Source organism: Anarhichas minor, unplaced genomic scaffold, assembly GCF_050575085.1.
Source record: "Anarhichas minor isolate MPS153535 unplaced genomic scaffold, ASM5057508v1 ptg000074l, whole genome shotgun sequence".
In the NCBI taxonomy this organism is placed as follows: Eukaryota; Metazoa; Chordata; class Actinopteri; order Perciformes; family Anarhichadidae; genus Anarhichas; species Anarhichas minor.
The window spans coordinates 11762445-11789370 of record NW_027466520.1 but is presented as its reverse complement, the minus strand read 5'-3'; the positions used below and the strand labels follow the sequence as shown (position 1 = coordinate 11789370).

Sequence of the window (26926 nt, the reverse complement as noted above, 5' to 3'; positions counted from 1 at the left end):
CTGGGTTTCACATTACCCCCATGACGAAAATAGTGCAGAAGTACAGGCAGTTTTGTGAATGAGGAAGTCAAATATTACGACATCTTCAAATCTTTGGTACAAATGACACGACTCATTGCAAGCATTCATGTATATATGTCACATAGCGTACATAATATAATGATAATAATGACACATTTGAACATTTTACACTCACAGAAACCGTAATGCTGACTTTTGCACATTATATCAGCCGTTACCTCCACAGTTACATATCAATCATGAGTCTGTGTGTACATGCTAAATGATAACATAAGTGACAACACTTTCTGCTGATTGAAACACATCATTTTTTATTTTATTTAACACACTTTACATGCATCCAATGGAAACACCAGCTAAGCAATACAAATGATGTACATGGTCCAGGCATGTGTTTTGTATCTTAAGAACAAATAATAAAATCTGGTGCCAGGAATCAGTTTAACATGAGATAAAATATGAAAGAGGATGTTTTTACTTTTGTGTTGAGATGATTTTAACAAAGACACACAGTGCAGAGAAAGCACATATAAACATGATTCACTATTCCTCTTTAAAGAACGGAAGACCGTTAAGTATTAAGAGAAGATCTACACACATTGTGTAAGTGGCACACTAAGACTAATGAATACAGAACATATAACACAGTTGTCGTTCCATATCATCTTCTTCCTCTTCTGGCTCATGATGGATGTAACTCAACCACGCTGTTAACATAGTCCGCTTCTACTGCTTGCTGCAGCAGAAAGAGTTTTAGTTACTGCCAAGATGAACACAGATGCAACATGTCTTTTGTGTTACAGATGTGTCAGTGTCACAGGGCCTCACATTAGAGAACAGCAGACTGAACAATCCACCAACTAAATTAGGCCCTCAAAGAACATGTTAAACCTCACACACACACACACACACACACACACACACACACACACACACACACACACACACGATAGTGTTCGCCATATCATCTTTATAAGGTGATAACATGTCAATGTTGTGTTTACAGCTTGTTGGACTGCCCCTTAATAAATTAATGCAGGTTTAAAGCTGTTTTGACTTTGTGTTGTTTCAAACGTTCTTTATGTAGATTTAATTTTTGTCGGTATTCATTTCTGATGTTCTGTTTTTACGTATGAGTGAATGGAACCACTTTATAAAGAAATAATAATGAAATAGCTCTCCTCATCTCATATCTTACCTCCTGTGGTTTGGTGGAGCGTCTTGATCTAAACCAGCTGGATGAAAAAGAAGAATGAATGAATTCGTTGGTCACACTTTATAAGTCTATAATGCTTCATAAACATACTTTGTAATGTATTTTCTTTCAGCACGGCATCATTATGCATTTGATGATGACATATAAGGTCCAGTATCATAATCATTTATAATTGCTGGTCACTCGCTGACATTTGCAAGGATAGTAGTGCATTATAATTCCCATAGCTGTAATACATTATAATTGTTTTAGAAAGCATTGTACTCACTGTTATAATACATTATAATGTGGTTATACGTTACTCTGTGGTTATTGTTTTGATTTAAGTGAACATTGTGTGTTGTTATTTAGTAGAATTAATTAAATAATTCTTCACTTTTCTTTAAGCAAACAGTGCCCACTTAGAGTAACTTATAATCACATTATAATGCATTATTAAAATATTCTGATGTATTACAACAATGGGAGTTATAATACACTATGATCCTTGTAAATGTCAGTGAGTGACTAGCAGGTATGAAGTGTTGTACTTGACCTTATACGTCGTTGTAAAATGCTTTATAATGTGTATGATTATTGTTATCATCATCATGAATATTGATGGTGTATTATGCATTAATGCATTACAAATGTGTTCATAATGTATTATAGACATGGGCTTAGAGAGTAGAAAGTGTTTTTTGGGGTTATTTTGTAATGACAGTGATCTGTCTCATACATTCCAACCACATTTAAAATGAGACCAGCTGGTGTGTATCTGCAGACGATCGTATCGTAGAAAAGTTTATCTCACCACTCAAAGATGACCAATGTGCTGACGAGCATTACGATTCCCAGGATCTTCACTATGACTTGAGCACCAACCCGTTGATCGCCTGCAACACAACAGCATGGTCACCTTCTGAAATGGTATGACTCTAAAACATCTCAAATCATAATTCCTGCAGCTACCTTCAAATACCAACTGACGTCCAGTCGATAGCTGAAAGTCCAGCTCATTTCTGCATCCACAATAATACAATCTGCCTCCATCACTGCTGCTCACTTTAAAGCCATAAATCTGTTCATCAACTTTGATCAGTGTCAGTCTGCCATCATCGATCATGAACCACACAAAGGTGTCAATGGGAGGGTTTCCCCTGCAGGAGCAGGTCAGGTTCACCAAGCTGCCAACTGACACTAGATCAGTGGGACTGATGACCACTGAGGGTCAGGAAGACTTGGCACATACTGATGAGAAAAGTCAGCTGTCTTGCCATCTGCTTTCAATCTTTATAAAACAAAGACTCACATGAAACACTGAGAGTGTTTCTCTCCTGCTCAGCTTGACTTCATACTGTATTTTGAAAACGTATATGTAAAACAATGCTGCATCACTAATGTTTGCAGACGTGATGTTAGCCAACAATAACTGCTCATAATTCACAGGATGTGATACAGTTCTGTGTTTACCTTTAATAGTCAGAAGGATCTCTGATGTTTGATTACCAAGCTCATTGGTGGCCACACAGTAATAAACTCCTCCATCAGTGACATTAAAGCTGTAAAAGTCTCCTTCAGATACATTGACGGGTCCATCTTTGCTGATCTTGAACCAGGTGAAGCGGCTGACGGGAGGATTGGCTCTGCTGGAGCAGGTCAGGTTCACCCAGCTACCTGCTGACACCGAACCTGGTGGACTGATGGACGCCGAGGTGTCCTTGGGAGCGTCTGAGGAGAATGTGACGGAGATGTGAGGAAAGAGAGCAACATCAGAGCCTGAACGAGATCCTTAAGAGAGAAGAATCATCATGTGCTGACAGGATCCAATAACAAACACTTACATGAAACATTGAGAGTCGTTGTCTCCTCTGATGTCTTGATATCTTTTCCTTCATTCACAGGATATCTGGCAGAACAGGTGATGATGAATCCATCATGTTTGTCTGACAGAGTGATGTTCTTCTGGATTTTAGTTGTGAAGGTTCGATCTGTGTTTTCCTCTGTCATGATGTGAGGGTCTTGTTGGAGGTTCCAGGTGAGTTTAGGAGGAGAGTGTGGACAGGGAGTGAAAGCTGAGCAGCTTATAGAGACAGACTCCTTCTCCTTCAGATCACCTGAGATCTCAATCCTGGGGCTTGGAGGAGAATCTGTGGTTTCAAATCAAATACAGATTGTACACTGAAGAACACAGCAACAAGACCAGGAGTCTACTGCCATGCTAGCAGTACTCTTCTACATTTGAGAGCAAAATATTGTACTTTTACTCCACTAACAGTTTTTGGATTGTGATTCTTTATTGAAAAAAGAAGAACGTGTTTGTTCGGGGCTTCTTGTCATTTTTCTGATGTTTGAGTTGTTAACAGTCTCATCAAAGAAACATTTCCCCTCTGAACTTCTCACATGGTTTCTTTCAATAATTGTTTGAGACATAAAACACAAAAATTCTCCATTATTTCACAATGAAGCAAAAATTTGAGAAAGGGCCAAAATATGAACACATATGTTGAGCAGACTTTTTTTCTCTTTTCCTCTCCCATTAATCACCTCACGACCCCTCAGATTTATCTTGTGACCCTCTGTAGGGGTAACATAAAATGTAAACTTACACTAATTAATGTAGAATTTGTCCTTTAATGATGGCAAATTGTCAAAAAAAAAACTGAAGTCATGAGACTTCCCCTTTTTCTAGCATTAAATGCAAAGGTCTGCATGAACAGGCAGCTTCATCATGGGACTATTAATAGTAGTGGACAAAAAAAAAAAAAATGTAACAGGGCATGGTGGTAGACTCAAACGCAGACCAGAAGTTGAGTGAAATGGAATTTAATAAACACTTAACTTAGAACGTGAACACTACAAGAACACAGGGAATCCAGGGACGAGACAAGCAGACGTGGGAAACCGGGAGCAGGACACGACAAACAGGCGGTTAACACAAACAATGATCTGGCAGTGGGTGACTGGGAGGCAGGGGTTTAAATAGTGGCTAGAACAGGTGAGGAGAGTTGTGCTGATGAGGGAGTGTTTGATTAGTGATCAGGGGCAGGTGAAGGGAGCTAGACTGGTGCTGAGGGAGTGGCTGATAGGTAGAGTGAGGAGCTACAGAAAGAAACACACAAAGACACAGAACACACAGAACACAGAAGGCAAAGCCTGATCGTGACAAAAAATCCAATTAATATCCATGAAGTGTAAACATTTCATTCTCTGGTTGGTCTCTGTAGCAGATATTTACATTCACATTGAAGGTTAGCTTCAACTGATATCACTAATTCATTCTAAAGAATAACATCATAGACTGACTGATAAAAACCAAAACTCTCTTACCTCGAACAGTTAGATTAATTGGATAGATGTTATCCTTCCTGCTACTGTTGAAAATCACATTATCTGGATTTGGGGGAAAATCTAAATCATTTTTAATCCACACTCCGAAGGTTGTTCTTGCGCTGTTGAATTCCTCTGCTTTACCACTGAAGTTACATGGGATTTGCAAACAAGATCCAGTCAGTGCTTCCATCTCTTGAGGTGCAGTAATGACTAGATTTAGATTCGGAACACAAGCAGCCAAAGCACCTGTGAAACAGACTCATGATGAATAGTATATTGAATAAGTCTGCATGAAATGGTGATAAACAAACTTTGACAACATAAAAATGTAAGCATCAGCATTTTCTTAATAACTATCACCTACGACCTTCAGTCAGGACATGAACAGTTGGAAGAAGTAAGTCTTTCTGCTCTGGTCTTACAGTTCACACTGTAAATCATTCAAGTAACGTCTCCAATTAAAAGTGACTGAACCAAAAGCTCACCTGAGAGAAAGAAGACACTCAGTAACATGTTGGCTGTCACCGTTCTCACAGACCGGACTGCCATGACACTCATCACCTGGATTCACAAACACAACAGTGCACTTAGTAGTATTCTTGGTCATAATGCAGATTTTATTAAGCCTTTGTGTCCTTTTGAAGTAACTTCCCATTTAAAATTCACACATTGACATGCCCTGTATTCACTGTGTTTTAAGTAGTCATTTGAGTTGAGTTGAACATATATTACATAAATTCTACTCAATATGAGAGCGTTGACTCATGTCCTGTAAACACATAAAAAATGTAACATTTCATAATGCCTTTCTTTAAAATGCATATCATAAAACAAATAACTATGTGGCCTTAAAACTCAACGATGTAAATCAATAAAAGCAGTAAAATGATTTGCCTTACCAAATAAGCCCGCAGCAAAAAGGAGAAACAGCAAGGTCTTCACATTTTCAAGCGAAGTGCTGCAATTGAGGAACTTCCACTAATGTCAAAGTATGCGACCACGATACCAAACACCTTATTTAGCCTTTGCAAGAGACGTTTTGAAAACTCATGAGCTGATAGACAGCTGTTAGATACTTTTCATATCCGGCTTGCATTTTTATCACACGAATCACTGCAAGTCTGTATGTCATGTCTTCTTTCTGTGGAATATTTCATTATCATGTGCAAGAGCAATGACGTTGAAATCCAAAATAAAGCTTTTTTGTAGAGTTGCAGAGTAGATATTTCACAGAGCCAGCAGTGTGCTGGATGTCATATTTAGACACAGTAACCCAGCTATATGTGTATTTTCTGCATGCATAAAAACAAATGATCAAATATGTACAGTTTACATATGAAAACAACTGGTGAGGTAAAGAAATAAAGCTTATTTTATCTTTAAATAAAACAAGAAGAAAACAGGAAAAGTAACATAAACTGTGAAAAGATGTTAAAGAAAAGATGTATTTATTCCTGTGTTATCCTGTTTTTTTTACAAATAATCACGAGAATTTCACATTAATAACTATTTACATTCACCCAAAATCTGGGGTCGTCTTGTTCGTCTATTATTTGCCGGCCTGGAGAAAAAAAAGGTGATTTACGTTTCTTGTATGTGGCACACCAACACATAGAAACAGGAGATAAGAAATGATGTACGGTTCCGTTGATATTGAACATGACATCTTCCACTCCATCTCCACCTTCCTTCTCCATCCGGCTCACAATACTTGGATCTCAATCACTCTGTTGACGTAGTCTGCTTCTCCTGCATCCCGTGGAAACAAAACTACACGGAGAGAGTGGTGTTGGTGCTCTGCAGTGAACTTACTGCAGCTGAAAGAGCTTTGATCACTGCACAGCACAAGTGCTTTCTGCAAAATGGTTGCAATATGTCAAGTCATTTCTGTCACAGCCGGGTTACGGTTGTTTTACAAAGTGGATGTTGGTCGGTTATAAGGTCAACTTTGTTACAGAAGATTAATGTGATAAACAAAGATAAACTGTGTGCTGTCAGTAATAGATTTGTTTGAGAAAGAAGAATATGTTATTGTTGCATCCATTCCTGCAAACTATAGCCTACTAAACATTCTTAGAAGGGCATGCTGGGGGTTGAGTAGTTTAGACACATCAAATATAACTGTAACGCGCCACTTCGAATCCAGCCGGGGACACCTCTCTGTCTCCCCTCACTTCCTGTTTGAGTATTAACAAAAAGTGAGTTCAGCTCTCCTTACTGAAATGGGTCTGCATTGCATTCTGGTCTAGCATCACCTGATTGCTTTCCTTCCTCCTGAGACTTGAGCAAACCGTTTCGTTTTTGGATAATAATGTACCTAGCTCCTCATGTAGCTTACCTTTACTGGTTTGGTGGAGCGTCTTGATCTAAACCAGCTTGAAGAAAAGGAGATGACGTCAAGGAGTCCTGTTGTTTAAGATGTCATATCAATGATCTATTACATAGACAACATTTTACATGTCAACAATTGACGAAGTAGTCCATCTGTGCAAATGATCATATGACAGAAAAGTTTATCTCTACACTCAAAGATGACCACAATGACTTGAACACCAACCCGTTCATACTGTTGATCACCTGCAACACAACAGCATGGTCCCCTTCTACTTAAGGGGACATTTTATGACTCTAAAACATCACAAACCATTATTCCTGCTGCTGTTACCTTCAAATATCAGCTGCCGTCCAGGTGAGAATTTCCCACCATACGAATTGGAACATCCACAATAATAGAATCTGCCTCGTTCACTGTTGGCCACTTTAAAGCCATAATCCTGTGTATGAACATCACTCCGCTCCAGGTTGCCATCACTGGTAATAACCCAGGCAAAGACATCAGCAGGAGGGTTTCCTCTGCTGGAACAAGTCACATTCACCAAGCTGCCCAATGACACTGGATCAGTTGGACTCATGACCACCTTCATGTCTTTTGGAGGGTCTGGACGATTTGGCATATGGAGAGATTTTGCAATGATGAGAAAAAGTTTTTAAACTACGGGTAAGATTAGAATATTCAACAGCAAACTAGAACCTCTAGGTATCGGCTCGCGACATCATTTCTGAGTTGGTAGCGACTAGTTGACATGTTTATGAACACTTCAGCAGTGCCAGTGGTTTTAAACAAGTATTTAATGAATGAGATGAGGTTTCACATAAAACATCAAGCGCCACAGTCGTCTCTGCTGCTATTTGTCCCCTTCCTTCATTCACAGGGTAGCTGGCCGAGCAGGTGATGTTCAATCCATCATGTTTATCTGACAATGTGACTTTCTCCTGGATTTTGGTTGTGAAGGTTCGATCCCAATTGTCCTCTATTTGGCTCAGAGAGTCCTGGTGGAGAGTCCACTTTAGTTTAGGAGGGGAGCTTGCAGTGGGAGTGACATTGCTCTCGTAGCTGTGCCTACGGTTTAGAAATGCGATCTGAATTGTAAGTCGCTTTGGATAAAAGCGTCTGCTAAATGACTGTAATGTAATGAGTGACAGCTGAGCAGGTTATTGTGACAACTCTGCCCTCAACTAGCCGACCTGAGCTTTCAATTGTGTGGACTGATGGCGTGTCTGTGTAAGACCATAAATGACATTATTTAGATTTGTTTCATTGCACAGATTATTCACCTTCATTTTGCCAGGTTATCTCCTTTGCAAGAGAGACAGCAATTTATGCAATGAAATCAAAGATTCAAAAACATCTAAAAATGTAAGTTTAGAATCGCCCAATGTCTTAGTTTTATGGCACAACAAATTCAGTATTAAGTTGTGGGGTATCTGAAGTTTGACAGTCTCTATATCTACTCTGGTGAACAATAGCTTTAACGTTGAGGTTCTAAATTTAGATGTTTTAGTTTGAAACCGTTTTAAATGAAAATGACGGTTGCTAATAAATTCAGCCTTCATTTTCTGTAGACTTTACAATCATCATAATTGTATCTATCTTCTGTAATAATACAAAGACAACTCCATCAAATAGCTTTAGATTGTATGATCCTAGATACAGTGGCCGTATTTGGACATGTCACAGTGAGATTGTCAGGCCAACCTGTCTATTGTTAAACTTTGCTCAGTTATCAGTCTGGGCCAAACTTCCCAGCATTCATGGGAAAGGTCCAGTTCCTATATAATGTGGAAGGAAGATGATTTGAGACCACATGCAGATAGCCTGTGATCACACATGAAATAAGTCCTGAGCAAGAACATACAATTCAGTGCATTTAAAAAAAGATAAAATTCTGTTTTTGTGGTTTAGTGATTTAACCTCAAACTGTTGAGGCTTAGGAATAGTGATCATGTAGAGATAATGCTGGAGTGCAGAAATGCACATTCCATGAGAGGGATATAGATGTTCAAGTTACAGTATACATGTCACCACCTTGTAGTGTGAAAGTCAGACCAAATATATGAGCAATGCAAGAGACACTCAGTAACAGGAGTTACACATCTAGATTATGCTGATTGTCTTGAAACAAACCCAAGTTCACACTGCATTTCTTCTCTTGAAAACAGGTGATGAGCCGGAAGGGGAATTGCTGCTCATGGCAACTTCTGGCCCTTAAACACAACGGAATAACTTAAACGTTAATTTGGTTAACAAAACAAACATTTTTATTGTAGAAAATGATTTATCACAAGTGAGAATCCTGCAGAATCCGACTAACCAACTTCCCCTGTGTACTTGAAAGTTCTCAGACTTTGTTACAAATGACACAACTCATTGCAAGCATTCATGTATATATTTCAAGTAACTCAAGTAACATAATAATAATGACATATTTGAACAGGTGAAAGTATGAACTTCATGTATTTTACACGCACATAAACCGTAATGCTGACTTCTGCACATTATATCAGCCGTTACCTCCACAGTTACATAGCAATCATGAGTCTGTGTGTACATGCTAAATGATAACAGAAGTGACAACACTTTCTGCTGATTGAAACACATCATTTTTAATTATATTTAACACACTTTACATGCATCCAATGGAAACACCAGCCAAGCAATACAAATGATGTACATGGTCCAGGCATGTGTTTTGTATCTTAAGAACAAATAATAAAATCTGGTGCCAGGAATCAGTTTAACATGAGATAAAATATGAAAGAGGATGTTTTTGCTTTTGTGTTGAGATGATTTTAACAAAGACACACAGTGCAGAGAAAGCACATATAAACATGATTCACTATTCCTCTTTAAAGAACGGAAGACCGTTAAGTATTAAGAGAAGATCTACACACATTGTGTAAGTGGCACACTAAGACTAATGAATACAGAACATATAACACAGTTGTCGTTCCATATCATCTTCTTCCTCTTCTGGCTCATGATGGATGTAACTCAACCACGCTGTTAACATAGTCCGCTTCTACTGCTTGCTGCAGCAGAAAGAGTTTTAGTTACTGCCAAGATGAACACAGATGCAACATGTCTTTTGTGTTACAGATGTGTCAGTGTCACAGGGCCTCACATTAGAGAACAGCAGACTGAACAATCCACCAACTAAATTAGGCCCTCAAAGAACATGTTAAACCTCACACACACACACACACACACACACACACACACGCACACACACGCACACACACACACACACACACACACACACACACACACACACGCACACACACGATAGTGTTCGCCATATCATCTTTATAAGGTGATAACATGTCAATGTTGTGTTTACAGCTTGTTGGACTGCCCCTTAATAAATGAATGCAGGTTTAAAGCTGTTTTGACTTTGTGTTGTTTCAAACGTTCTTTATGTAGATTTAATTTTTCATTTCTGATGTTCTGTTTTTACGTATGAGTGAATGGAACCACTTTATAAAGAAATAATAATGAAATAGCTCTCCTCATCTCATATCTTACCTCCTGTGGTTTGGTGGAGCGTCTTGATCTAAACCAGCTGGATGAAAAAGAAGAATGAATGAATTCGTTGGTCACACTTTATAAGTCTATAATGCTTCATAAACATACTTTGTAATGCATTTTCTTTCATCACGGCATCATTATGCATTTTATGATGACATATAAGGTCCAGTATCATAATCATTTATAATTGCTGGTCACTCGCTGACATTTGCAAGGATAGTAGTGCATTATAATTCCCATAGCTGTAATACATTATCATTGTTTTAGAAAGCATTGCACTCACTGTTATAATACATTATAATGTGGTTATACGTTACTCTGTGGTTATTGTTTTGATTTCAGTGAACATGTTGTGTTGTTATTTAGTAGAATTAATTAAATGTTTCTTCACCTTTCTTGAAGCAAACAGTGCCCACTTAGAGTAACTTATAATCACATTATAATGCATCATTAAAAGATTATGATGTATTACAACAATGGGAGTTATAATACACTATGATCCTTGTAAATGTCAGAGAGTGACTAGCAGGTATGAAGTGTTGTACTTGACCTTATACGTCGTTGTAAAATGCTTTATAATGTGTATGATTATTGTTATCATCATTATGAATATTGATGGTGGATTATGCATTAATGCATTACAAATGTGTTCATAATGTAGTATAGACGGGCTTAGAGAGTAGAAAGTGTTTTTTGGGGTTATTTTGTAATGACAGTGATCTGTCTCATACATTCCAACCACATTTAAAATGAGACCAGCTGGTGTGTATCTGCAGACGATCGTATCGTAGAAAAGTTTATCTCACCACTCAAAGATGACCAATGTGCTGACGAGCATTACGATTCCCAGGACCTTCACTATGACTTGAGCACCAACCCGTTGATCGCCTGCAACACAACAGCATGGTCACCTTCTGAAATGTTATGACTCCAAAACATCTCAAATCATAATTCCTGCAGCTACCTTCAAATACCAACTGACGTCCAGTCGATAGCTGAATGTCCAGCTCATTTCTGCATCCACAATAATACAATCTGCCTCCATCACTGCTGCTCACTTTAAAGCCATAAATCTGTTCATCAACTTTGATCAGTGTCAGTCTGCCATCATCGATCATGAACCACACAAAGGTGTCAATGGGAGGGTTTCCCCTGCAGGAGCAGGTCAGGTTCACCAAGCTGCCAACTGACACTGGATCAGTGGGACTGATGACCACTGAGGGTCAGGAAGACTTGGCACATACTGATGAGAAAAGTCAGCTGTCTTGCCATCTGCTTCAATCTTTATAAAACAAAGACTCACATGAAACACTGAGAGTGTTTCTCTCCTGCTCAGCTTGACTTCATACTGTATTTTGCAAACGTATATGTAAAACAATGCTGCATCACTAATGTTTGCAGACGTGATGTTAGCCAACAATAACTGCTCCTAATTCACAGGATGTGATACAGTTCTGTGTTTACCTTTAATAGTCAGAAGGATCTCTGATGATGTTTGATTACCAAGCTCATTGGTGGCCACACAGTAATAAACTCCTCCATCAGGGACATTAAATCTGTAAAAGTCTCCTTCAGATACATTGACGGGTCCATCTTTGCTGATCTTGAACCAGGTGAAGCGGCTGACGGGAGGATTGGCTCTGCTGGAGCAGGTCAGGTTCACCCAGCTACCTGCTGACACCAAACCTGATGGACTGATGGACGCCGAGGTGTCCTTGGGAGCGTCTGAGGAGAATGTGACGGAGATGTGAGGAAAGAGAGCAGCATCAGAGCCTGAATGAGATCCTTAAGAGAGAAGAATCATCATATGCTGACAGGATCCAACAACAAACACTTACATGAAACACTGAGAGTCGTTGTCTCCTCTGATGTCTTGACATCTTTTCCTTCATTCACAGGATATCTGGCAGAACAGTTGATGATGAATCCATCATGTTTGTCTGACAGAGTGATGATCTTCTGGATTTTAGTTGTGAAGGTTCGATCTGTGTTTTCCTCTGTCATGATGTGAGGGTCTTGTTGGAGGTTCCAGGTGAGTTTAGGAGGAGAGTGTGGACAGGGAGTGAAAGCTGAGCAGCTTATAGAGACAGACTCCTTCTCCTTCAGATCACCTGAGATCTCAATCCTGGGGCTTGGAGGAGAATCTGTGGTTTCAAATCAAATACAGATTGTACACTGAAGAACACAGCAACAAGACCAGGAGTCTACTGCCATGCTAGCAGTACTCTTCTACATTTGAGAGCAAAATATTGTACTTTTACTCCACTAACAGCTTTTGGATTATGATTCCTTGTTAAAAAAAGAAGAACGTGTTTGTTCGGGGCTTCTTGTCATTTTTTCTGATGTTTCTGAGTTGTTAACAGAAATCACTTTTTTCTCCTTTCCTCTCCCATTAATCACCTCACGACCCCTCAGATTTATCTTGTGACCCTCTGTAGGGGTAACATGAAATGTAAACTTACACTAATTAATGTAGATTTTCTAAAAAATACTGAACTCATGAGACTTCCCCTTTTTCAAGCGTTAAATGCAAAGGTCTGCATGAACAGGCAGCTTCATCATGGGACTATTAATAGTAGAGCACAAAAAATATTCTATTGATCCATGAAGTGTAAACATTTCATTCTCTGGTTGGTCTCTGTAGCAGATATTTACATTCACATTGAAGGTTAGCTTCAACTGATATCACTTTTTATTCTAAACAATAGCATCATAGACTGAGTGATGAAAACCAAAACTCTCTTACCTCGAACTGTTATTTGAAGAGGATCACAAAAAGCTGTTGCCAGAAATGGTCGGTTCTCAATCCTGAAGTAGTACCTGTCTGTGTATGATGTGTTTAAACTGGAAAATAAAGTGGTGCAGTTTCTCTGACTCAGGTCTCCAGTTAGATTCATTGGATAGATGTTATCCTCCCTGTTACTGTTGAAAATCACATTTATTTGGCCAAAGTTAGGGTCATTTTTAATCCACACTCCGAAGGTTTTTCTTGCGCTGTTGAATCCCTCCTCTGATTTACTACTGAAGTTACATGGGATTTGCAAACAAGATCCAGTCAGTGCTTCCATCTCTTGAGGTGTAGTAATGACTAGATTTAGATTCGGAACACAATCAGCCAAAGCACCTGTGAAACAGACTAATGATTAACAGTGGTGAGTAACGTGCAAAAAAACAAAAAACATGAAGAGAAATATACTTCAGCAGTAATATTTTGCATTGTGGTCTTTTTATCACTGAACAGTTTTTGTATTGATTCATTTTCTTGGTTTTACAACAACTATCCCCCACGAGGCCGACCCCAGTGGTGACCAAACCCGTCTATATCTCCAAATAACTAAGTCAGTCTCGTCTCAGTGACAAAAGAGCTGACGCAGAGAATACAGATTGTAACATTCACATGAATTTAGGGTAAAATGATATGTGTCAAATAGTAAATGATTCAAGAGGAATACAAGTGACTGAACCAAAAGCTCACCTGAGAGAAAGAAGACACTCAGTAACATGTTGGCTGTCACCGTTCTCACAGACCGGACTGCCATGACACTCATCACCTGGATTCACAAACACAACAGTGGATTTTACAAAGCGTTCAACATGCTCTGTACAACCACAAGTTACTGTGTGTTAAGAGACCACCGCTCACAAGGCTGCAAATGTGTACGACTCAGAGTGTTAGATGAGAATAAAACCATGAGTGTTGTCTTACCAAAGAAGCCCACATCAACAAGAGAGTGACAAATAGATCCTTTGGTTGGTGGTTTTAAAGAGAAAATAATGCAATTCATGAATTTCAACAGTCCAATGAACCAACTTCCCTTTTTTAGCTGTCGTAATTTAAAACCGAGACAACTTCCTTTGAATTAAGAACACAGAGCGAGTGCAGTTTTATTTTTTATCAGAGTTCTTCCCTTATCTGCTCATATCCTGTGAGTCTATTTATTCTGAAATCTTTATATATTACAAATATCCCAATAATTATAATAACAATAATAAGAACATGTAACAGCCAGTGACTTGAGTACAGTCACTGTGGATCACACTGAGCTTTATCTCTGTTGCTCTGCATCACAGGACTGATGAACCTCACAAACTATTATTTGTGTTGTTACAATTTCATGACTGAATAAATGACTTACCCCAATAGCTAAACATTCTGCTTCCTCTTCTCTCAAATATCTATTAAAATCTTCAAAAAGTACATTTGATAAACACCAGCAGACAAAAGGTCAGGATTATTCTGTTTTATATTTAAAAAGAAAAACATGAAAATGTCCCATCAAGGAGCCAGTTTCACACAGATTATTGCAGAAACTGTATCTGTTGTTGTTTTCCTTCATAAAGGAACATAGAGGGGAAAATACTGGAATCCATGAGAAGCAGAGGAAAAGGACTCGCCAAGCAGTCAGAACAATATAAGGCACTCAATGGCATGAATAATACGGAAAAAGCTCAGATGGGCAGCTACTCTTTACAATTTATTAATATTTTATCCACACTTGAGTCCTGACACACAGACTGGCAGCAAGGTAACACCGGCGTGCCCCGGCTGTTATGAAGACATCAATCTAGCTTGACTCATGTGTTTGTTTCTTTGCCAACAAAGACATCAGTTGTAAATATTGTAAGGCCCCAAACAGAGCAAGAAGATGCTCATATAAAACGTATATATATTCCCATCTCTTTCATCACAGACTCTCTAAATCCAGAGTGTAAACAGTGCCATCTAGTGGTATGTTAAAGCAATGCCACCTATAGAAATGGAGAGACCTGTGGATCAGACACAAGTATGAACCATGACATTCAGATGTAGATTATTACAAAATCCACATTTTTTTAAAGATTACTGTGACGTTGAAGGTAGACTAAACTGTTTTGTAAAAAAAAAAAGGAAGCTCGACCCCGTGTGCCCACCCCAATTCCCGCTTCTGTGCCCCGGCGGCTCAGTGTCCCATCATTGACCCCCGGTGGGAGAGTGAGGAGGGCGTTCCCATCGACGCCATCATCTTCGGTGGCAGGAGGCCGGAAGGTTGGTGCTGCTCTCGTTGAGCATCCAGAGTTTTTCTCTCAAAAGTCTCAGACTTTATTTGAATATTATCAGCATTTTCATGCATGTTTTACCTCTCGAAGCATTTAGTCGTTAGTCTTCTGTGGTGTGACTGTCACAGAGGGAAGTGAGCTAAATTAGTCTAACTTGCATTGCAACCAGAAAAGGAAGCCCACAAACATCATGCACAATGACGCGGTGCTCGTGTTGTCTTCTTCTTTTAACACATTACATGTTTGAGTCGTTACAGTTTGTGTTGCACGTCAACGTGAGAAGTCGCGCAGCACACGAGCAGCAGTGCATTAAACGTGATCAAATGTTGACGTTGTAGGAGTCCCTCTGGTGTACGAGTCCTTCAATTGGCAACACGGAGTCTTTGTTGGAGCCTCCATGAGGTCTGAAGCCACGGCAGCTGCTGAGCATAAAGGTACTAACGCGCACCTGATCTCCATGTGGTCTGAGTCCCTGTAAAATACATTCGTACTGATTTACAGTTCTGGTCTGGTTGACTATTTGTTGATATTGTGACATCACCTATGATGTTTCAGCCATTGCAGGGCTTTCCTGTTGATGAGGTGTTTTATGATAATAGGACGTTACTAGTGCTGTTACTAAAGCCAATTCTTTATCCTCCAGGCAAGGAGATCATGCACGACCCCTTCGCCATGCGGCCGTTCTTCGGTTACAACTTTGGCGACTACCTCGCTCACTGGCTGAGCATGCAGAGCCGTAAAGCCCCCACACACCTGCCCAAGATCTTCCACGTCAACTGGTTCAGAAAGGACCCGGCGACCGGCGCCTTCCTCTGGCCCGGCTTCGGCGAGAACGCCCGCGCGCTGGAGTGGATCTTCAAGCGCTGCAGCCGGGAGAGGGAGGACGAGGCGGCCAAGAGGAGCATCATCGGCTGGCTGCCAGAAGATGGCGCCATCGACACTAAAGGTCTGAGCGGCAACGTGGATATGGGCGCCCTGTTCGACGTGCCCAAGGCTTTCTGGCAGAGGGAGACGAAGGAGTTGAGAGCCTACTTCACCCAGCAGGTTGGCGCTGATCTGCCAGCTCAGGTGGAGGCTGAGCTGAAGGCACTGGAGGACCGAGTGCACAATTAAAACGCTACGGACAGGAAGTTCAACCAGAAACAGGGCTGTAGTCACTGATGACTCAGGATTCAGATCATTAGGGTGCACTTATTAAGAGTCACTGGCTGGGTTTACACACACAGAGAACTTAGTTCTATCACCACAGATTGGGTTTCATCCATGAAATACAGGTATAAGAGAGTTCTAGTACTCGCTGCTCAGTAAAGATGATTTATTCAGTTGTTTTTTTCAATAATGAATAAAAAACTATGCCTCAAAAAGACCAATTGCCAGGCCAGCAGTTAACTTTCTCTGTGTGTGTGAAAACACAACCAGTGACTCTCGTGTTTCTCTTTGGAATAAAAATGCCAGAGATAAAAAGCTAATAATCTATAATGCAACAACTTTGTGAAAAGACTTCCCACTAATAACACTGGTGAGAGAGACTGGTGGTAGGAGGGAGGTTTGTCTCGACATGAAGGTTAGATTTCTTTGACGTTGTCAAACTCCTCATATAGAGAAGCTAATCACTACCTCCATTCACTCACAAGACCTGGCATTGTACTAAAACACAATCAACACGGCCTTGTGGTGCCTTTTGAGACGTTTAACAATACAACGTCCAGGTTGCTAAGGTTTTCAGGCTGAAGCCCAAACATCTGTTTTTTGCAAATTTCGGACAAAAAAAGTTACGCATATTTTTTTTAAGTGAGTTATAGCACCAGATCTTTTAATACACTATTGACTTGAGTCTCAGGAACTGCCCTTTCTATTTTCAATTAAGCTTTATATTCAAATCAATTTATATCAGAACACCATTAAGTACTCGAAACACCGTTTTCCACTGGGCGTTACTATGCATAATTCATTTTGCCGCTTATGTAATGTTTGTGATTAAGTTGTGTGATTTTCAGGTGGTGTTTACACGCAATATGTGAAATGTTGGACCAATAAATGCAACTGAGATTAATAGGTAATTTTAGAAGTTGTATGGTTTTTATTACGGTGCAATGAATAAATGTCTTCAAATGTGTCTCATGTTCATTTTTGAAGTTATTAAAATACAAATAAAAAATGGAGAATGCAAAAAAAAAAAGTAAGAAGCGAGCTCAGTAAATGACACAAACATTTAAAAGGTAAATATAATCTTGTAGTACAATGTTAACGTGTGAACAGAGCTGTCTTTCAGAATACTTCCCTATTGAGAGCTTGGGGACATCAATTTGAAGTGATCTGATAACACATTTCCGATCACACAGCCACCCATATGAAGTCCGTTCAAAAATATAGATGATGGTATCTCGATGACTGGCTAAAACTATCTGAGCTGCAGGAGTTCCCCTTTAATTAACTGTGAGCAATGAAGATTGCACTTTCTCCTGTTTCTTTTTCAACATAAACAGAGATGAAACTTCTTGTATAAGTAAAAAGCATATTAAGAATCCAACCCAAATGTGACCACAAGACAACACTCATTTTCTCTTCACTTGAGCGTAGAGATCCTCTGGGACGTCAGCAGTCTGTGCAACGTTTGCCGAGTCGGACACTTTGACCTGTGCATACAGCGTGTCCTGCTGCTGTCCACTGTCCCGCACCGAGACAGAGGACGGTTCAGGTCCGCGCCTCGAGAAGTTGATCTCGCTATAATGGACGTCTTCTTCTGTTCTCGCTGTCTCTTCAACAGTCAGACTCTGCAAATAAATAAATAAAGCAAAAAGGAAGTGTTTGTGAGCCTTCAGCCGGATCCTTCCAAATGATTACAGAACTACAAAGAGTTTATGTTCTCACCTGACTCTGTTGTGCAGTTGGATGTGTTGACTTCAAACGCCTGGAAGACAAAAGGTTGGGTTCAATATACAGAGTGCCAGAAGAAGATTTAATTTGTGATACTTACCAAACACAGACAACCAGACAGATGAGTACGATGATCCCAATGATTCCTCCAAGAACTGAGCCCAATTCTAGAAGGTTAACTTTGCCTCAAGACAAGATGGAAAAAAAACAAATAGAAGTGACTAAATGAAGACAATGTGAACATGTGACATTATCGAAGTCCTTTTAATAGTTACCTTTAATAGTCAGAAGGTTCTCTGATGTTTGATTACCAAACTCATTGGTGGCCACACAGTAATAAACTCCTCCATCAGTGACATGAAAGCTGTAAAAGTCTCCTTCAGATACATTGATGGGTCCATCTTTGCTGATCTTGAACCAGGTGAAGCGGCTGACGGGAGGATTGGCTCTGCTGGAGCAGGTCAGGTTCAGCCAGCTACCTGCTGACACCGAACCTGGTGGACTGATGGACGCCGAGGTGTTCTTGGGAGCGTCTGAGGAGAATGTGACGGAGATGTGAGGAAAGAGAGCAGCATCAGAGCCTGAACGAGATCCTTAAGAGAGAAGAATCATCATGTGCTGACAGGATCCAATTACAAACACTTACATGAAACACTGAGAGTCGTTGTCTCCTCTGATGTCTTGATATCTTTTCCTTCATTCACAGGATATCTGGCAGAACAGGTGATGATGAATCCATCATGTTTGTCTGACAGAGTGATGATCTTCTGGATTTTAGTTGTGAAGGTTCGATCTGTGTTTTCCTCTGTCATGATGTGAGGGTCTTGTTGGAGGTTCCAGGTGAGTTTAGGAGGAGAGTGTGGACAGGGAGTGAAAGCTGAGCAGCTTATAGAGACAGACTCCTTCTCCTTCAGATCACCTGAGATCTCAATCCTGGGGCTTGGAGGAGAATCTGTGGTTTCAAATCAAATACAGATTGTACACTGAAGAACACAGCAACAAGACCAGGAGTCTACTGCCATGCTAGCAGTACTCTTCTACATTTGAGAGCAAAATATTGTACTTTTACTCCACTAACAGCTTTTGGATTGTTCCTTAATATAAAAAGAAGAACGTGTTTGTTCGGGGCTTCTTGTCATTTTTCTGATGTTTCTGAGTTGTTAACAGAAATCACTTTTTTTCTCCTTTCCTCTCTCATTAATCACCTCACGACCCCTCAGATTTATCTTGTGACCCTCTGTAGGGTCTGTAGGGAACTCATGAGACTTCCCCTTTTTCAAGCGTTAAATGCAAAGGTCTGCATGAACAGGCAGCTTCATCATGGGACTATTTATAGTAGAGCACAAAAAATATTATATTGATCCATGAAGTGTAAACATTTCATTCTCTGGTTGGTCTCTGTAGCAGATATTTACATTCACATTGAAGGTTAGCTTCAACTGATATCACATTTTATTCTATACAATAACATCATAGACTGACTGATAAAAACCAAAACTCTCTTACCTCGAACTGTTATTTGAAGAGGATCACAAGAAGCTGTTGCCAGAAATGGTCGGTTCTCAATCCTGAAGTAGTACCTGTCTGTGTATGATGTGATTAAACTGGAAAATAAAGTGGTGCAGTTTTTCTGACTCAGGTCTCCAGTTAGATTCATTGGATAGATGTTATCCTTCCTGCTACTGTTGAAAATCACATTATTTGGTTTTGGGCCATTTTTAATCCACATTCCGAAGGTTGTTCTTGCGCTGTTGAAGTCCTTCTCTGGTTTACTACTGAAGTTACATGGGATTTGCAAACAAGATCCAGTCAGTGCTTCCATCTCTTGAGGTGCAGTAATGACTAGATTTAGATTCAGAACACAAGCAGCCAAAGCACCTGTGAAACAGACTAATGATTAACAGTGGTGAGTAACGTGTAAATAAACAACAACAAAAACATGAAGAGAAATATACTTCAGCAGTAATATTTTGCATTGTGATCTTTTTTTCCTTGAACAGTTTTTGTATTGATTCATGTTTTTGGTTTTACAACAACTATCCCCCACGAGGCCGACCCCAGTGGTGACCAAACCCGTCTATATCTCCAAATAACTAAGTCAGTCTCGTCTCAGTGACAAAAGAGCTGACGCAGAGAATACAGATTGTAACATTCACATGAATTTAGGGTAAAATGATATGTGTCAAATAGTAAATGATTCAAGAGGAATACAAGTGACTGAACCAAAAGCTCACCTGAGAGAAAGAAGACACTCAGTAACATGTTGGCTGTCACCGTTCTCACAGACCGGACTGCCATGACACTCATCACCTGGATTCACAAACACAACAGTGGATTTTACAAAGCGTTCAACATGCTCTGTACAACCACAAGTTCCTGTGTGTTAAGAGACCACCGCTCACAAGGCTGCAAATGTGTACGACTCAGTGTTAGATGAGAATAAAACCATGAGTGTTGTCTTACCAAAGAAGCCCACATCAACAAGAGAGTGACAAATAGATCCTTTGGTTGGTGGTTTTAAAGAGAAAATAATGCAATTCATGAATTTCAACAGTCCAACAATCCAACTTCCCTTTTTTAGCTGTCGTAATTTAAAACCGAGACAACTTACTTTGAATTAAGAACACAGAGTGAGTGCAATTTTATTTTTTATCAGAGTTATTACAATTTCATCATTGAATAAATGATTTACCCCAATAGCTAAACATTCTGCTTCCTCTTCTCTCAAATATCTATTAAAATCTTTAAAAAGTACATTTGATAAACACCAGCAGACAAAAGGTCAGGATTATTCTGTTTTATATTTAAAAAGAAAAACATGAAAATGTCCCATCAAGGAGCCAGTTTCACACAGATTATTGCAGAAACTGTATCTGTTGTTGTTTTCCTTCATAAAGGAACATAGAGGGGAAAATACTGGAATCCATGAGAAGCAGAGGAAAAGGACTCGCCAAGCAGTCAGAACAATATAAGGCACTCAATGGCATGAATCATACGGAAAAGGCTCAGATGAGCAGCTACTCTTTACAACTCATTGATATTTTATCCACACTTGAGTCCTGACACACAGTTTTGTTCTCTGTGCCTTTAAATATGAAAACAGAAGTTCAACAAGTAAAACGCTAGTCAGTCCTCTGGATGCTTCTGCATTGATGCTACAAGTAATCAGACAATTTGTTGATGAATAACTAGAATTAAATATATCATAACTAGAATAAATAGAAATATGAAAGACAGTTTTCTACCATTTGCCATTTGATCCTAAAATGATTGATTGTAGCAGACATCAACTTACATTGGAGTGAGTGTTTTTCCTCAGTGCAGCCGTGCTGTCTGACCAGGTCAATGCAGAAGTCACAGGTCTATGAACCAAGATGGACTGTGAAAGGAAGGAGGAGTTAATGGAAGGTGGGTCAAAACATCACTGCTGGTGTTCTTGCAAATGGTAAATAAAGCTATAATTCACACACTTGTGTGCACATTTGTACTACAACCACTGTTGTAATCTGAAAATACCACAACGTCCATTAATTTACCAGCCAATGATTAAATGAAAGTATTCTAAATGAAGAAATGACACATTTAGAGTCACAACAATGCATATTATGAGATGGAACTGATTATTTAAATTGTTAAGAGCTTGCATGCGTAGAGAAACACTCTCTCTCTCCTTGATTATTACATGCAGAAATAACTTTATTTATAGTGGATGCATTTATTGAATATTGTTCATGTTGAAATTAGATTATTAGGATCTTTCTGTTATTGAAAAAGGTTTTTATTCTCTGGATTCTGACTTTGACTCTACATGGTGTTTTTGTACCATTGTCTCACTTCATTGGACAGTCTCCTGTGAACTTTTGTGTTTTTGTCATCTTAAAACATTTACATGCACCTGCACTTTTCATCTGAGTCGTGTGTTTTGGGTCCATGTCTTGCTGGTTTCCAGTGTAGCTTAATACATATGTACATATTCAGGTGATGATGAATCCATCATGTTCGTCTGACAATAATAATAACTCATAAGGTCCCCTTTCAGGATGAATACAAAAGAAATAGCAACATTGTGTGAGTCTGCTCTTTTGTACATGATAATTCCTGTACTTATTGTTCTTTTAATGCAATATCCTATAAAATCCTACATGTTCCCATCCTTAGTACACACAACATATACTTTGAAATGAAAATCTCATTTCTCAATGAATACATTTTATTGTAGAAAATGATTTATCACAAGTGAGAATCCTGCAGAATCCGACGAACCAACTTCCCCTGTGTACTTGAAAGTTCTCAGAATTTGTTGAGGGCTTTGCACATGCCTTACCCTCCACCACTTCTCCTTATTAGTCTGGTTGATAAGCCACACAGCTGAAACAAAGGTTTCTCATCACATTCAGAGTGTCAACACCAACTAAACGTGTGGGAAACTTCACAAACAAGTATCTGCCTCGATGAATAGCATGTACATTGAATTTTAGTTGTGCTGCAGTGAATGTGATGTCCTCCTGAGGATCATTAATAATGCACTATTAACTGGACTCCTAATCACGTGGATTTATATATATATATAACAATAAGTCTTGATTTGTCATTTCAGTACATAGACTGTTTGCACTGTATGAACACCCCACATATTAAACCATATTATCTGTAGGGGAACGTGGGCTTTCCACAGTATGAGACAACGAGTTAATTAGTCAGTTATAAATACAACTTATTCTCAGTTGTCGTGTTGAGCATCAGAAATATTTGAACCATATGAAGTCAGATATTACGACATCATAAAGATACAAGCATTCATGTATATACTTCACGTAACTCAAATAACATAATGATAATAATGACATATTTGAACAGGTGAAAGTATGAACTTCATGTATTTTACACGCACAGAAACCGTAATGCTGACTTCTGCACATTATATCAGCCGTTACCTCCACAGTTACATAGCAATCATGAGTCTGTGTGTACATGCTAAATGATAACATAAGTGACAACACTTTCTGCTGATTGAAACACATCATTTTTTATTTTATTTAACACACTTTACATGCATCCAATGGAAACACCAGCTAAGCAATACAAATGATGTACATGGTCCAGGCATGTGTTTTGTATCTTAAGAACAAATAATAAAATCTGGTGCCAGGAATCAGTTTAACATGAGATAAAATATGAAAGAGGATGTTTTTACTTTTGTGTTGAGATGATTTTAACAAAGACACACAGTGCAGAGAAAGCACATATAAACAAGATTAACTATTCCTCTTTAAAGAACGGAAGACCCTTAAGTATTAAGAGAAGATCTACACACATTGTGTAAGTGGCACACTAAGACTAATGAATACAGAACATATAACACAGTTGTCGTTCCATATCATCTTCTTCCTCTTCTGGCTCATGATGGATGTAACTCAACCACGCTGTTAACATAGTCCGCTTCTACTGCTTGCTGCAGCAGAAAGAGTTTTAGTTACTGCCAAGATGAACACAGATGCAACATGTCTTTTGTGTTACAGATGTGTCAGTGTCACAGGGCCTCACATTAGAGAACAGCAGACTGAACAATCCACCAACTAAATTAGGCCCTCAAAGAACATGTTAAACCTCACACACACACACACACACACACACACACACACGATAGTGTTCGCCATATCATCTTTATAAGGTGATAACATGTCAATGTTGTGTTTACAGCTTGTTGGACTGCCCCTTAATAAATTAATGCAGGTTTAAAGCTGTTTTGACTTTGTGTTGTTTCAAACGTTCTTTATGTAGATTTAATTTTTGTCGGTATTCATTTCTGATGTTCTGTTTTTACGTATGAGTGAATGGAACCACTTTATAAAGAAATAATAATGAAATAGCTCTCCTCATCTCATATCTTACCTCCTGTGGTTTGGTGGAGCGTCTTGATCTAAACCAGCTGGATGAAAAAGAAGAATGAATGAATTCGTTGGTAACACTTTATAAGTCTATAATGCTTCATAAACATACTTTGTAATGCATTTTCTTTCATCACGGCATCATTATGCATTTTATGATGACATATAAGGTCCAGTATCATAATCATTTATAATTGCTGGTCACTCGCTGACATTTGCAAGGATAGTAGTGCATTATAATTCCCATAGCTGTAATACATTATCATTGTTTTAGAAAGCATTGTACTCACTGTTATAATACATTATAATGTGGTTATACGTTACTCTGTGGTTATTGTTTTGATTTAAGTGAACATTGTGTGTTGTTATTTAGCAGAATTAATGACATATTTCTTCACTTTTCTTGAAGCAAACAGTGCCCACTTAGAGTAACTTATAATCACATTATAATGCATCATTAAAAGATTATGATGTATTACAACAATGGGAGTTATAATACACTATGATCCTTGTAAATGTCAGTGAGTGACTAGCAGGTATGAAGTGTTGTACTTGACCTTATACGTCGTTGTAAAATGCTTTATAATGTGTATGATTATTGTCATCATCATTATGAATATTGATGGTGTATTATGCATTAATGCATTACAAATGTATTCATAATGTATTATAGACATGGGCTTAGAGAGTAGAAAGTGTTTTTTGGGGTTATTTTGTAATGACAGTGATCTGTCTCATACATTCCAACCACATTTAAAATGAGACCAGCTGGTGTGTATCTGCAGACGATCGTATCGTAGAAAAGTTTATCTCACCGCTCAAAGATGACCAATGTGCTGACGAGCATTACGATTCCCAGGATCTTCACTATGACTTGAGCACCAACCCGTTGATCGCCTGCAACACAACAGCATGGTCACCTTCTGAAATGTTATGACTCTAAAACATCTCAAATCATAATTCCTGCAGTTACCTTCAAATACCAACTGACGTCCAGTCGATAGCTGAATGTCCAGCTCATTTACGCATCCACAATAATACAATCTGCCTCCATCACTGCTGCTCACTTTAAAGCCATAAATCTGTTCATCAACTTTGATCAGTGTCAGTCTGCCATCATCGATCATGAACCACACAAAGGTGTTAATGGGAGGGTTTCCTCTGCAGGAGCAGGTCAGGTTCACCAAGCTGCCAACTGACACTGGATCAGTGGGACTGATGACCACTGAGGTGTCTCTGGGAGAATCTGGAAAATTTAGCATATAATCATGAGAAAAAATCTGCTGTTTTGCCATCTGCTTTCAATCTTTATAAAACAAACACTTACATGAAACACTGAGAGTCGTTGTCTCCTCTGATGTCTTGACATCTTTTCCTTCATTCACAGGATATCTGGCAGAACAGGTGATGATGAATCCATCATGTTTGTCTGACAGAGTGATGATCTTCTGGATTTTAGTTGTGAAGGTTCGATCTGTGTTTTCCTCTGTCATGATGTGAGGGTCTTGTTGGAGGTTCCAGGTGAGTTTAGGAGGAGAGTGTGGACAGGGAGTGAAAGCTGAGCAGCTTATAGAGACAGACTCCTTCTCCTTCAGATCACCTGAGATCTCAATCCTGGGGCTTGGAGGAGAATCTGTGGTTTCAAATCAAATACAGATTGTACACTGAAGAACACAGCAACAAGACCAGGAGTCTACTGCCATGCTAGCAGTACTCTTCTACAGTTGAGAGCAAAATATTGTACTTTTACTCCACTAACAGCTTTTGGATTGTTCCTTATTAAAAAAAGAAGAACGTGTTTGTTCGGGGCTTCTTGTCATTTTTCTGATGTTTCTGAGTTGTTAACAGAAATCACTTTTTTTCTCCTTTCCTCTCTCATTAATCACCTCACGACCCCTCAGATTTATCTTGTGACCCTCTGTAGGGGTAACATGAAATGTAAACTTACACTAATTAATGTAGATTTTGTACATCAATGATGGTAAATTGTCAAAAATAAAAGTCATGAGACTTCCCCTTTTTCAAGCGTTAGATGCAAAGGTCTGCATGAACAGGCAGCTTCATCATGGGACTATTAATAGTAGAGCACAAAACAAATTCCATTAATATCCATGAAGTGTAAACATTTCATTCTCTGGTTGGTCTCTGTAGCAGATATTTACATTCACATTGAAGGTTAGCTTCAACTGACATCACTTTTTATTCTAAACAATAACATCATAGACTGAGTGATAAAAACCAAAACTCTCTTACCTCGAACTGTTATTTTAAGAGGATCACAAGAAGCTGTTCCCAGAAATGGTCGGTTCTCAATCCTGAAGTAGTACCTGTCTGTGTATGATGTGTTTAAACTGGAAAATAAAGTGGTGCAGTTTTTCTGACTCAGGTCTCCAGTTAGATTCATTGGATAGATGTTATCCTTCCTGCTACTGTTGAAAATCACATTATTTGGATTTCGGGGAAAATTTAAATAATTTTTAATCCACACTCCGAAGGTTGTTCTTGTGTTGAATCCCTCCTCTGGTTTACCACTGAAGTTACATGGGATTTGCAAACAAGATCCAGTCAGTGCTTCCATCTCTTGAGGTGCAGTAATGAATAGCTTTAGATTCGGAACACAATCAGCCAAAGCACCTGTGAAACAGACTAATGATTTAAGAACACAGAGTGAGTGCAGTTTTATTTTTTATCAGAGTTATTACAATTTCA

At 39.0% G+C, this 26926-nt stretch overlaps 5 protein-coding genes, 1 long non-coding RNA gene and 1 pseudogene across 6 annotated transcripts; 1 reads left to right on the top strand and 6 right to left on the bottom strand.

Annotated features, from left to right (window-relative positions):
- Positions 1-116: 116 nt before the first annotated feature.
- Positions 117-2118, bottom strand: LOC142937327 (uncharacterized). The gene is made up of 3 exons (XR_012949399.1): positions 2031-2118; positions 1220-1256; positions 117-757 (listed from the first exon to the last, which is right to left on the bottom strand). It is a non-coding gene; the product is annotated as an uncharacterized LOC142937327 (long non-coding RNA).
- A 384-nt stretch (positions 2119-2502) lies between these two features.
- On the bottom strand, positions 2503-5062 carry LOC142937815 (cell adhesion molecule 3-like). The gene is made up of 4 exons (XM_076080901.1): positions 5035-5062; positions 3061-3366; positions 2690-2947; positions 2503-2507 (listed from the first exon to the last, which is right to left on the bottom strand). Exons 1-4 carry the CDS (start codon positions 5060-5062, stop codon positions 2503-2505), a joined length of 597 nt encoding a protein of 198 aa, XP_075937016.1.
- Positions 5063-9125: 4063 nt separating this feature from the next.
- On the bottom strand, positions 9126-12168 carry LOC142937813 (B-cell receptor CD22-like; the record flags this gene model as incomplete). Its single annotated transcript, XM_076080900.1, has 4 exons — positions 9126-9919; positions 10413-10449; positions 11222-11303; positions 11880-12168. Coding segments are annotated over 4 exons (462 nt in total), but the record flags the coding sequence as incomplete, so codon positions are not given.
- Positions 12169-12181: 13 nt separating this feature from the next.
- LOC142937812 (myelin-associated glycoprotein-like) lies at positions 12182-13963 on the bottom strand (annotated as a pseudogene).
- A 1333-nt stretch (positions 13964-15296) lies between these two features.
- LOC142937811 (phosphoenolpyruvate carboxykinase [GTP], mitochondrial-like) lies at positions 15297-17568 on the top strand (the record flags this gene model as incomplete). Its single annotated transcript, XM_076080899.1, has 3 exons — positions 15297-15441; positions 15791-15886; positions 16096-17568. Coding segments are annotated over 3 exons (711 nt in total), but the record flags the coding sequence as incomplete, so codon positions are not given.
- Positions 17569-17663: 95 nt separating this feature from the next.
- LOC142937810 (sialic acid-binding Ig-like lectin 14) lies at positions 17664-20591 on the bottom strand. Its single transcript, XM_076080898.1, has 7 exons — positions 20564-20591; positions 19836-20207; positions 18976-19281; positions 18605-18862; positions 18430-18496; positions 18324-18363; positions 17664-18226 (listed from the first exon to the last, which is right to left on the bottom strand). Exons 1-7 carry the CDS (start codon positions 20589-20591, stop codon positions 18008-18010), a joined length of 1290 nt encoding a protein of 429 aa, XP_075937013.1. The 3' UTR covers positions 17664-18007.
- Positions 20592-25028: 4437 nt separating this feature from the next.
- LOC142937809 (myelin-associated glycoprotein-like) lies at positions 25029-26897 on the bottom strand (the record flags this gene model as incomplete). The annotated part of the gene is made up of 4 exons (XM_076080897.1): positions 25029-25114; positions 25191-25463; positions 25545-25850; positions 26471-26897. Coding segments are annotated over 4 exons (1092 nt in total), but the record flags the coding sequence as incomplete, so codon positions are not given.
- Positions 26898-26926: the final 29 nt, after the last annotated feature.

Bases quoted from the DNA above. Each gene is read 5' to 3' on its own strand.
- LOC142937815 (XM_076080901.1), bottom strand. From the start codon at position 5,062: ATGTTACTGAGTGTCTTCTTTCTCTCAG. The intron at 3,367-5,034 runs GTGAGCTTTTGG...TTGAAACCACAG, and splicing joins GAGTGTCTTCTTTCTCTCAG to ATTCTCCTCCAAGCCCCAGG. The intron at 2,948-3,060 runs GTAAGTGTTTGT...CATTCTCCTCAG, and splicing joins AACGACTCTCAATGTTTCAT to ACGCTCCCAAGGACACCTCG.
- LOC142937810 (XM_076080898.1), bottom strand. From the start codon at position 20,591: ATGTTACTGAGTGTCTTCTTTCTCTCAG. The intron at 19,282-19,835 runs GTAAGAGAGTTT...TTGAAACCACAG, and splicing joins TCTTCAAATAACAGTTCGAG to ATTCTCCTCCAAGCCCCAGG. The intron at 18,364-18,429 runs GTAAGTATCACA...TTTGTCTTCCAG, and splicing joins TGTCTGGTTGTCTGTGTTTG to GCGTTTGAAGTCAACACATC.